This window comes from Dermacentor andersoni, chromosome 6, assembly GCF_023375885.2.
Source record: "Dermacentor andersoni chromosome 6, qqDerAnde1_hic_scaffold, whole genome shotgun sequence".
NCBI lineage: Eukaryota > Metazoa > Arthropoda > Arachnida > Ixodida > Ixodidae > Dermacentor > Dermacentor andersoni.
The window spans coordinates 167,471,325-167,483,854 of NC_092819.1; the positions used below are offsets into that span (position 1 = coordinate 167,471,325).

Consider the following 12,530-nt stretch of genomic DNA (forward strand, 5'->3'; position numbering starts at 1 on the left):
GGAGCCTCAGACTACAAGAATACGACATCACTGTAACCTACAAGTCCGGACGAAAACACTCCGATGCCGATTGTTTATCGCGCGCCCCCATTGACCCGCCGCCGCAAGACGACGAGAATGACGACGCCTACCTTGGAATGATAAATGCGGAAGGCTTCGCTGAACAGCAATGGGCAGACCCGGTGCTAAAAGGCCTCGTCGAATATTTGGAAGGCCACACCGACGTTGTCCCGAGGGCATTTAGGCGCGCATTATCTTCCTTCACGCTTCAAAACAATCTACTCGTGAAGAAGAACTTCTCACCAGTCCGCGCCAACTACCTTTTTGTTGTCCCGTCCGGACTTCGTCCAGAAGTATTGCACGCCCTACATGACGATCCGACCGCTGGACACCTCGGATTTTCCCGGACACTATCGACCGCGCCTGACCGCCGACGTCACCCGTTATGTCAGAACATGCCGAGACTGTCAGCGACGCAAGACACCGCCGATAAGGCCAGCCGGATTACTACAGCCAATCGAGCCTCCTTGCCGACCATTCCAGCAGATCGGGATGGACTTGCTGGGACCCTTTCCGACGTCAACAACCGGAAATAAGTGGATCGTCGTGGCGACGGACTACCTCACCCGCTTCGCTGAAACTAAAGCACTGCCGAAAGGTAGCGCAGCCGAAGTGGTGAAATTCTTTGTCGAAAACATCCTGCTGCGACATGGCGCCCCAGAATTTCTCATCACCGACAGAGGAACGGCCTTTACAGCGGAGCTCACCCAAGCCATTCTGAAATAGTCACACAAGCCACAGGAGGACAACGCCTACCATCCGCAGACAAATGGTCTTACGGAGCGGCTGAATAAGACCCTCGCTGACATGCTAGCGATGTACGTCGACGTCGAACACAAGACCTGGGATGCCGTCCTGTCGTACGTAACATTCGCTTACAACACGGCGGTGCAAGAAACAACACAGATCACGCCGTTCAAGCTGGTTTACGGCAGGAACCCGACGACGACGCTCGACGCCATGCTGCCGCACGTCACTGACGAGGAGAACCTTGACGTCGCTACCTATCTCCAGCGCGCCGAAGAAGCCCGATAGCTCCCCCGCCTGCGAATAAAGAACCAGCAGAGGACCGACAGCCGACACTACAACCTCCGACGACGCTTCGTCGAGTACCAACCCGGTGACCTTGTTTGGGTTTAGACCCCTATACGCCGACGAGGACTGAGCGAGAAGCTTTTGCGTCGCTATTTCGGACCGTACAAGATCATCCGACGTATTGGCGCACTGGACTATGAGGTCGTGCCAGACGGCATTTCGCTATCACAGCGGCGCCGCTCACGACCTGAAATAGTCCACGTTGTGCGACTCAAGCCGTACTACCAGCGTTAATGAACTTTGGGGCTTCGCGTAACTGACCTTTGGACTTTGTTTCTTTTCGTTGTTTTGTTATGTTTAATAAGTGTCCTTTTGTGTTTCGCTCTCTTATATTTGTAGCATCGGGATGATGTTCTTAAGAGGGGGGCATTGACACGTGTACTTATCTGTATCGGGCAACCACGTTTCGCCACCTAACAAATGTAATCGCACAGCGTGGGACGCGCCTGCATGTACCCGAAGTTTCTGGAAAGTTATCGATGCTTCTATCCGCTGTCTGTTGTCGCCGAACCTTATGTTATCTGATTTCATCGCGTGACGCGAATGGTGTAGAACTTTGGAAGGCGCGCGGGTCCGAACGATTAGTCTGGAGCATTCGACGACTGCTCTATAAAAGCGGACGCGCTTGACCCGCTGATCAGATTTTCGACGATCGCCGACCGTGTTCGCCGCTATCGTTGTGCTATAAGTGTAGCCTCTTTTGTGGGCGCAGGTTCGCCCAATAAAAGTTTTGTGTTTCACAGTATTGCTACTGTGTTATTTGACGTCCCGACCGCGTGACAGTATACTCTTAAAATGAACAAGATTGATGTTTTATAGACGCCTTGGAGATATTTATTTATTTATTTATTTATTTATTTATTTACATTGCCCCTAAGGGCCCTCACGCGAGGGTATTACAAAGGCGGGGGGGGGGGGGGGGGGCACGACCATGAAATATACGCAAGAAATAAAACTACATGAAATAAACACCCCCACACACAAGCAACACAATATAACTAGATATGAACAAGGAATATATGCACTTAGTCATGAAAACACAAGAACATTCTACATCATATGTCAAAATGTGCATATAACAATAACTAATACCTAACCTGCTACCACTAACCGTTTTCTTGCAACAAGGTTTGGAAAGATGGCAAGTTAACTTCAGTAGCTATGCGTAATGGTAGGTTATTCCATTCTATTATGGTGCGAGAAATAAATGATTTGGCGTAGAGCGATGAGCGGCACATTATGCGTTTCACTTTGTTAGCGTGGTCACGGCGCGGGAAAACTGCAGGGGGTGGTGAAAAGAAGTCATCGTGAAACGTGGAATGGCAATAAAGTTTATGAAATAAGGTTAGGCAAGCAAACTGGCGTCGACGTGATAGTGATTCCAACTCGGCACGTTGTTTTAACGATGTGACGCTGGTGAAGCGTGAATAATCGGAAAAGATGAAGCGAACAGCACGGTTTTGAAGAGGTTCAATGTTGTTGATTATGTATGCTTGATCGGGATACCATATGGCAGAAGCATATTCAATTTTTGGGTGGTTCAGCGTGATATAAGCAAGTTTTTTTAAGTGTGAAGGTGCGTGCTTGAGGTTACGCTTAAGAAGACCGAGTGCTCGGTTAGCTGATGCTAAGAGAGAGAGAGAAAATAATGCTGAGAAAGGCAGGGAGGTTAACCAGAGGTAGTTCCGGTTGGCTACCCTGCGCAGGGGGAAGGGTTAATAGGGATAAAAAGAGAAATAGAGTGGAAGGGGGAGATAGAAAGAAAGGGAGACAAGCACGAACAAAGCGCGTACACTACAGAACGGTAGGGGGCGGCATTCTTAGAGTCTGTCGTGAAGCCCCGTAGACCGCAAGAACGTTAATAGCGCGAGTAAGGCCTTCAACGCGGATGTTCTTTCGGAGCATTGGCCTAAAGCTTTTAGTTCTGAAAGTGGACGATTGTCCAGATGGTCCAGTACCCTGCACATCACTTGTCTCTCAGCACTGTATCGCGGGCAGACACAGATAATGTGTGCGAGCGTCTCGTCGATGTTACATGTGTCGCACGTGGGGCTGTTGGCCATTCCTATGAGGAAAGCATAGGCGTTTGTAAAGGCAACGCCTAGCCACAGACGGTAAAGCATGGTCTGTTCACGTCGTGGTAATCCAGGCGGGAGGTGCATCCGTATGTCCGGAGACAACGAACGCAACCGACACATAGTGAAAACATTTGAGTCCCACAGGGGCAAAGTACACTCACGGGACATCAATCGCAGCCCAGCCGCAGCGTCTGTTCGCGAAAGCGGAATGAAAACTCGTTGACCACTTTCATGTGCCGATCGGGCGGCTTCGTCGGCTTGGTCATTCCCGCTGATGTTACAATGTCCTGGAAGCCACTGAAAGATTATGTTGTGACCCTTATCATAGCTTTGATTATATATGTGCCGAATTTCTGAGGCCAGTTGTTCATTGGGTCCGTGGCGCATTGGGCTTCGTATGCACTGAAGGGCTGCCTTGGAGTCACTGAAGACTGTCCATTGTTGCGGTGGTTTCTGCTTAATGAAATCAAGTGCAGCACGGAGCGCCGCGAGTTCTGCACCCGTCGATGTGGTCACACATGAAGTTCTTAATTTGATTCCCTCAGATTGTGCCGGGATGATGACTGCAGCAGCAGCGCTGTTGAGTTTTACTGAGCCATCTGTGTATATATGTTTCCGGAATCTGTGCACGTTGTGAATGTGCTCCAAAGTTGCTTGCTTCAAAGCTTGTAATGGCGCTCCAGCTTTCTTTCTGACTCCTGGAATTGTCAGTTGCACTTGCGGCCGGTGCAGACACCACAATGGATCTGACAATCGTGAAGCGGGCGTAAATTCTGATGGCAAGTACGACTGATGTCTTACAATAGTTTTAGCAAAAGTTGAAAGTGGCCTTTTTGCTGGCAAGCAAGCAAGATGGTGTGAGGGAATCCGAGTCAGGTGTCGGATGTGCGCTCTCAGGACATCTGTATCAATGTGGACTGTCAAAGGCGCGTCTCTGGCTATGGCCACTGTCGCAATCGATGACGTTGTTTTGGGAAGACCGAGACAAGTCCTGAGTGCTTGGGCTTGCACGCTCTGGAGTTTGCGAATATTCGTAGTACAAGTATTACCTATTACAGGTAAGCTGTACCGCAGGAAGCCCAAGAACAGTGCTTGATATAGTTGCAACATTGACGGTACTGTTGCGCCCCAGGACTTCCCGCCGAGAAACGCAAGAAGGTCCACAATGGCGGCCAAACGCTTTGTCATGTACGAGATGTGAGGGCTCCAAGACAAGTCTCTATCAATGATGACGCCAAGAAATCGGTGCGTTCGTCTATATCGTATGATTTGGTCATTAATCCGCAAAGCATACGGGGACATCGATTTACGAGTAAAAGCAACGACTGCACATTTCTCAGCAGAAAGCTCCAGGCCTTGTCTTCTTAGGTATCTTGACACAGCCGTTGAGGCTTTCTGAAGTCGTGCGCGGACTTGTACACGTGTCACGCCTGAAGCCCATATGCAAATGTCGTCTGCATATACGGAGAGCTGTACAGTTTGCGGTAACGAATCAGCGAGACCAACGAGCACCAGGTTGAAAAGGGTAGGGCTGAGTACTCCGCCTTGCGGTACACCACGACTGGTATAGCTAGATGGCGTTGGTCCGTCTTCAGTCAAAATAAAGAAAGATCTTCCATGCAAATAGTTGCATATCCAGCGAAAGGTGCGTCCACCAATCCCTACAGCTTCTAAGGCGTCCAGAATTGCCTGATGATCTACATTGTCGTACGCACCTTTAACATCAAGGAATAGGGCCGCAGTGATTCGTTTCAGATGTTTCTGGTGTTGTACGTATGTTACCAGGTCGATAACGCTATCTATTGACGAGCGGCCACGTCGAAAACCAGCCATTACCTCTGGATAGACGTTGTAGAATTCCAAGTACCATTCTAGCCGTGCAAGTATCATTCTTTCCATTACCTTGCCGACACAGCTGGCCAGTGCTATTGGACGGTAAGATGACAATTCCAACGGGGATTTGCCAGCCTTGAGGAGTGGAACAAGCCGGCTGGATTTCCACGTTGTAGGGACCAAGCCGTCACGCCATGATGCGTTGTATAGGCCAAGAAGGGCATCTCTGGCCTCTTGACCAAGGTTTACAAGCGCAGAGTATGTGATGCCATCGTGTCCTGGTGACGAAGATCGCCTGCAACCAGCAAGTGCGGCCTCCAGTTCTTCGATGGAGAAAGCAGCGTCCATACGAGGATCCCGGGAGCAAGGGGGCACAATGGGAATAGGTGCGCAAGGTGAATACGTGAGCGCCGGACCCGCGATCCTTGCGCAGTAATCTTCGGCCACCTCGACTTCTCGGCGTCCTTGATGTAGGGCTAGAGACTTAAATGGACGACGCTGTTGAGGAGCTGTTCGAAGACCACGGATTGTTCTCCAGACAACCGACAGAGGTTTACGTGGGTCGAGAGACTCACAAAACGACTTCCAGCGTTGATTGTGCAGTACAGCAAGACGACGCTGCATTTTCTTTTGAATGCGCCTGGCCTCTCTAAGGTCGTAGAGTGATTTAGTCCGTCGGTACCGTCGCTCCGCTCGCCGGCGGATTGCACGGAGGCTCTGTATTTCCGAATCAAAATCTGTGTATTTTTCTAATGACCGAAATGAGCGCATAGCATCCTGCATAGCCTTGGCGATCTCAAATTCTAGTGTGGACGAAATGCCTTCGTGACATGCGTCTTCCATAAGGGATTTAAACACGGGCCAATCTATTGTTTGTTTAAAATTTGATGCAACGGATTTGGTGAGGCCTTTTATCTGCAGGTAGGTAGGAATGTGGTCGCTTCCGTGGGTTTCTATATCTGCGAACCAATGGACGCAGCGAGTGAGGCATCGCGAAACAAATGCTAAGTCTAAACAACTACTGTATGTCCGGCCGCGCAGAAACGTGGGACTGCCATCATTTAGACAACAAAGTTCATGGTCGCAAGCAAAGGACACGAGGTTTCTTCCTTTCGAATTTATCTTGTTGCTTCCCCAAAGTGAATGATGCGCGTTGAAGTCCCCAACAACAATCCATGGACCAGGTGTCGCATCTATAATGTCACTCAGTCTCTGCCTATCAAACCGACTTGATGGAGAAAGGTAAGCGCCCACTAAAGTAAACGCAAGGTTTTGTTGTTTCACGGTCAAACACACATACTGATTAGTGTCATGTGGCCGCACTGGATGAACAACATAAGTCAATTCACACCGTATGTAGATGGTCACTTTGCTAATGTCAGTACAAGTCGATGACACATGAGGTTCATAGCCTGAGATCCGGACGGGTGTCTGTAGCTTCGGTTCACAGACGACAACAATGGGGAATCGATTGGTGAAAACGTAATGGCGAAAATCACTGCGGGATTTCAGGCCACGGGCATTCCATTGCATAATAGATGCTTCCTTGACTTGTCTGAAGAACGGCTGATGCGGTAGAGCCATTGTGCTTGCTACTCGAGGCTCGCAAGAACCGGATCCAGGCCGTCCAGCACTTGTAGTGCACCTCGAGCAGATGGCGTCTGCATGTCGTTTAACAACACGCGAATGACATTCATTAGAGATCTTATTATGGCGATTACTTGCTTGTCTTGACCTCGCACGTGATCTGCGCCCTCATTGGTTCGTCGGTAGTCCACCGTCGACCTTTGTTGGGCTGGAGGACTTAATGTCGGAAGTGCAGGCCAGTCGTTTGCAGTAGAGGTATTCACTGCGTCATCAGACACCGTGTTGTTAGTGTGGGTGAGCGCCTTGGGAGCACCAGCCTCAGGAAGTATCGGCTGTCTTGCGACGGTATCAGCATTTCTAGTAGACGAGGATCGTCTACGGTGACGGCAGACACTACGCCGTCGTACTTTGGCGGCGGCCGCTCTGTGAGTCGAGTTGTCTCTCACCATTTGTTTGAGGACTTTCCGCTCTGTCTTGTGTCTCGGGCAGTCTTTCGACGATGCTTCATGGGGACCGGAGCAATTGGCACATTTGAAGTGAGTCGCACGGCAAGCATCTGCACTGTGCTGCTCAGAACATCTCGCGCACACGGTCGAATTTTTGCATATGCCGCTGACATGCCCGATCTTCAAACAATTACGACACTGAAGTGGTCTTGGAACGAACGGTCGCACTGGATGACGAAAAAATCCAACTTTCACGTGGGACGGCAAGCTACCTCCCTTGAAAGTTATCCTCACACAGCGTGAATCTCCTAGGCGACGGATTTCAATAATAGGAACATCTGCTGTGGCGGGTTTGACCAAAATAGGCAGATCGTTGTCGTCGATTGACTCATCGACATCATAAATCACACCTGATATAGTATTGCTGTCCTGTGGTATTATGGGGCGAACATTTATCTTGCCCAGCATTTTCACTGTACTCAAGATATCCAATGCTGCTCTGTTCTTGACATCAACCGCGAGAATGTTCTTACGGGTGTTAACTCTCATATCCGTGAGCTCATTTGGAACAACAGCCTCTAGTGTTACAGATACGGCTTGCCTGTTTAGCCGATTCAGGTTGTCGGTCGGCGTCACGGGTAAGAAGAGGATGGTATGAGCCGTGTCATGGGCCTTTGCTGCCGCCGTCATCCTTGTTGAAGACGAGGAGGCAGTGACGATTCTCCTCTTTCCTTTTTGCCTCACAACTGTCAAGTAGTCGCCGTCATCCGACAGATCTTCTTCTGAAGCAGAGTAGTACAGCAGGGTGTCCTCGCTGCCTGTGTCGCTCATCAGGTGATTGCGCTTCCTCGGAGCGCTCGACGCTGTGACGTCGGTCTCCTCCGGACGTCTAGCTGACTCCGCTTCCATCGCCGAAGGTCTCGGAAGCGGCGCCTCCCGAAAACACGCAAAAATACTCGCAAAATGAGAACAGTAGAAAACGGGGTTCCACACAAGAGCCACTTCTTCGTGTGTTAATATGGTAATGACAAGATAAGTCAGACTGAAGATGAAGGCCAAGATACTTTCAAGTTGGCACAAGTTCTACTCTAGCATTATTGAGAAGGTAGGTGGTAGGAAGTCAAGTGGAATGGTTGATAAATGACATTATCTTGGTTTTAGACTTACTTAAAGACATTAACCACGAGGAGCACCAAGCGATCACCGCATCAAGATCAGTTTGTAAGGAAAGTCGCTCAGCGTCATTACTAATATTATGATATATAACATAATCATCTGGGAATAATCGAATTCGAGATGAAACACACTCGAGTAGATCATTAATAAAAATTAAGAAAAGTAGGGGACCGAGTGCGCTGCCCTGGGGGACTCCAGATGTTAAAGGAGCAGAAGAAGAGCTACAGCCATTAGCCCAGGTGAACTGTTGTCTGTTGGAGAGGAAATCTTTAATCCATGCAAGAACCTTTGGGTGAATATTTAAGTGTGTTAATTTGATTAGAAGCCTGTGATTATGAACGCGATCAAAAGCTTCAAAGAAGTCAAGAAACACTGCGTCAACTTGGAATCCTTCGTTAAATGCGGAAAACTTATCGTTAGGAAATCCGGCGAGCTGAGTGGCGCATGAATAACCCCTGCGATAACCGTGCTGGTACTTCAAGATGATATCATGGTTTTCTAGGTAGTTGATGACTTGTGTATGTATGACATGCTCGAGAAGTTTACATATGTTGCTAGTTAATGAGATAGGACGATAGTTAAACGGGACAGAGCGATCACCCGATTTAAATATTGGTGTTACTGTGGCTATTCGCCAGTCATGAGGAATAACGCCAGATGATAATGATTGTGAAAACAGGGCTGATAGCACTTGAAAAATGTTTAAGGAAGCGTTTTTAAGTATCTTATTATTGAAACCAAGGTGATCAGAGCTGGTAGTAGTTTTGAGGTTATTCAACAGGACAAGAATACCACATTCTCTGATGACAATTTCTGGCCGGGAAATGTTAGGCAATGGCTCTAATATTGGCGAAGAAGTTATATCTTCATTGGTGAACACTTACGAAAATGCATCGTCCAGAAGCTGAGAACACTCAGTTTCAGTGACTGGTTGTCCGTCAGCATTAATTAGTACTATATCAGGATAGGAGCTCGGATTGATAATGCGCCAGAATCTATGAGAATTACTGGTTAACATAGTAGACAGGTCGTGACTGAAGAAATTATGACGGGTTGTTCTAAGCAGGGACTCTTTATCGCAATTCTTGTACTTGTTCCATGATGACAGGAGACGTGTGGTCATTGCTTGGCGGTAAAAACGTTTTTTCTTATTATTAAGACGACGAAGACGATGTGTGAAATAAGGTGAATTTTTATGGTGTCGGATGGTGATGATTGGCACATACTTATCAACAAGAGGAGACAAGGTGGTTTTGAACGACCGTCAGTTTAGTTCAATTGTGCGTGATGAATACTGAGCCAGGAAGTTTCCAGAGAAAGTGTGTAGTTCCGAGTTAATCATCTCAAAGTTCGCGCGATTGTAGCAAGAATTCGCTTAATGGTAGTTTTCTTTTCAGTAAATGGATGCGTGATGCACCCGGTGATACTGTCGTGATCGGGTAAGCCATTTAAATGCAGTGTATCAGAAGGAACGTCCGGGTTACTTGTTAGGACAAGATCAAGGATATTTGCCGTGGTATCGGAGCGACGGGTAGGACTCATAATAAGTAGAGCAAGAGAAAAATGTAATATACCACGGATTTGGAAGCAGAAATGTCGCGGAACTGTCCTAAACATTGGAACACGTTCACGTAAGCGGCAGCGTGATATCCCAGTTGTCCCCTTCAGACGGTCTAGCAGATGCACCTTAAAGAACAGCGATATATTGGGTGGGGATGAGCTACTCACTTGGAAACTTCGTGCGTCATTTTTCTTACAACAGATGTTTGGTGATATACGTAAAAAAAAAAAGAAAGAAAGTATCCCGCGCATTTTGGAAACATTGCTTCGCATTGCACTGTGTCACAACTCCTCGAGCACACCACCGAACGACGCTAGGTAGGGCGAGGAACCAACGGAAAAGAAGCACATCGATAAGTACCGTGCGTTGCGAAGCCTGGGCCCATCCCACGGTCCCAGCTGAAGGTCGGTTCGCAAGCGCCGCCGCTCCGCCGCTGGGCGAGGAGGGGGACGCGGCACTCATGGGGCTGGGACACAGGTCCGGAAAAGCGGCAGCTGCGAGCCTCTCGTTGGCAGCTGCGATGCTGTCGTCTACTGCGCGCGACTTCGTGGGACGCTGCGGGTGCGCACATGCTTTCCGGCTGAACCGGAGGGCGCAGCTGCTCGCATGCAGGCCGCAGTGGCCGCCGCCGGGTGGAGAGGGGAGGACTCGCAGGGCGCGCCTCCCGTGCTCGGGCAGCAGTGGCGCGCTCTCACTGGCCAAGATGACGCGGGACGAAGCAAGCGTTGCTTCCACCAGGAGCGTGTACACCGATCGGGGTGTTGATATAAACAGGGGTAAAACAACAATGACACAGTGTACCTGGCACTAATTCCATCAAGGAATGTTCGGTTAATTCATATAGCCTTTCTTTTAAAGCGAAGCTTTCTTTGCATTTTCCTTCGGCTTTCCACCTGCTGCTGCTGCGGTGGAGCTCCTGTCCGGCACACCGCCTCGGAGGGGGGGGGGGGGGGGGGTTCAGAGCGTGTATATACATAGAAGCGTGGCAGAAAAGAAAAGAGACGCGAGGAACTCGTTTATACCGCACCGCGTTGAATGTGCACAATGCCCTCTGTAGCTCCCGGGTCGTCGCCACTTTAGCCTCTTGAGAGCTGTAATTATTCGTGACCCCCAGCAAGCGCTTACCTATCTACCAATGCGCAAGTCCAGAAAAAAGCTAGATAGAATGGAAGAGAAGAGCGGGAGGTGCGGCAGGGAATGCGTAGAACCGACGTAGCCGCGAAACGAGTGAATAAAAGCCTTGCCACTCTTTGCCCGCAGTGCCCATGCAAATACATGGGGTGGGTGGCATAAGAAAAGGTGACGTGAGAAGGCAAGGAAACGCTAGATAAACTTATGATCAAGGTACAGTACGGTTTGTTTTTGCTACTTCTGAAAAATAAAACCATGCAAATATATCTAGCGGACAATTTACGCAGGGCACGCAGAAGCAAATCAACATTAATTAAAGCTCACCGCAGGCTCTAGGCGACAGAGCGGAAGCGATCGCACGTCAAATCAACACTTCTGTGCCCGCCGCGATAGCTTTGCGCCTATGGCATTGCCTGAGGTCGCGGATTTGACCGAGGCAGCCGTATTTCGATGGGGGCGAAATAAAAAACACTCATCAACTTTGATTTGCGGGCATGTTAAAGAACAGCACGGTGCCAAAATTAATTCGGAGTGCGCCACTGCGGCCTGCCTCATAATCCGATTGTGGTTTTGGCACAAAGAGCCCCATAATCCAATTCAAGTTTAATTATTCTTCCCCGATACAATTTACCACGTGAGACAATGTCAATGCTCAACCCTCTCAGAGGTTATGAAATATGGCGCACAAGAACGCCTCATGCAAACATCTCTCCCTTTGTTTTTTGTGTACTACGCAGACAAACAGCAATGGTGCACGTACGGTTACGTCTAACATCAACTGACCACTCTCATGTTGGACAAAACATTGAAGAAATTAGGCATTCGTCGTCAACATCACCGCTAATAATCGTCAATCAAATCAAACAGCCCCACCAAGCTTCGCTTGGTGGGGCTACAGGGAAGTTGTTCGAAACGAGGCCGTGTCGTTTCAAAAGAGAGCCTCAGCTATTAGTGTGGCGCAGATTACACTGTAAACGCAAATAAACCCGCCTGCGAGTTTTGCCTGCAGGCATATCGGAATTTCGTGCGGAAACATATTTTTTCAGAACTACAGTGTTGTTTTTCTCCAAACTTTATTTTCGACGTTCTCTCGTTATGCGAACGCCAACAAGATGCAGTTAATACCCGCAACAAGATGTCCATTTATATGAGCTTTTTAGGAAGGAGTCAAAGTTGTAACTTTCGAACTGAAACAATAAAGCTTGTTCCGTAAAGTGGCCACATCTTCCTGCGCATCAATATGACCGTAGTCTGCGCAAAGTGTTTCCTCTTTTATTACACGTTCAAGTGGAAGAGTATGCAGATATACGCTAAATATAGTTGATCCCTCTTTCAGAGAAATTGGTCATAACACGGAAAGGAAACGCATACTCTAAGAAGCAGTGGGCCGCTTCGTTGCACATTGACAAGCACAAGTCCGTGAATGTGCACAGTATTTTATTCATTAGGCTAACTGCTTCGCTAACGCTCCGGTGTCATCGCGCACCCATACCAATGTTCAAAGGTGGGCCGCCGTAGCGCCACTGAGCGATGATGGCTGCTCCGCGATCACGCACGCAAAAG

At 48.8% G+C, this 12,530-nt stretch overlaps 1 protein-coding gene across 5 annotated transcripts in view; it reads right to left on the minus strand.

The window, feature by feature from the left end:
• Positions 1-12,530, minus strand: part of LOC126523413 (solute carrier family 41 member 1-like) — a 474,589-nt gene that overhangs the window by 401,717 nt on the left and 60,342 nt on the right. The window contains exon 1 of one of the 5 annotated variants that reach the window (XM_072288880.1): positions 10,197-10,396. The exons of 2 other annotated variants lie outside the window; for them this stretch is intronic. In XM_072288880.1, coding sequence (XP_072144981.1) covers positions 10,197-10,221 — 25 coding nt within the window. In that variant the 5' untranslated portion in view covers positions 10,222-10,396. Of the gene's footprint in view, positions 1-10,196; positions 10,538-12,530 lie in introns of those variants that run through there. 2 more of the 5 variants (XM_072288879.1, XM_072288881.1) reach the window with 2 other exon arrangements.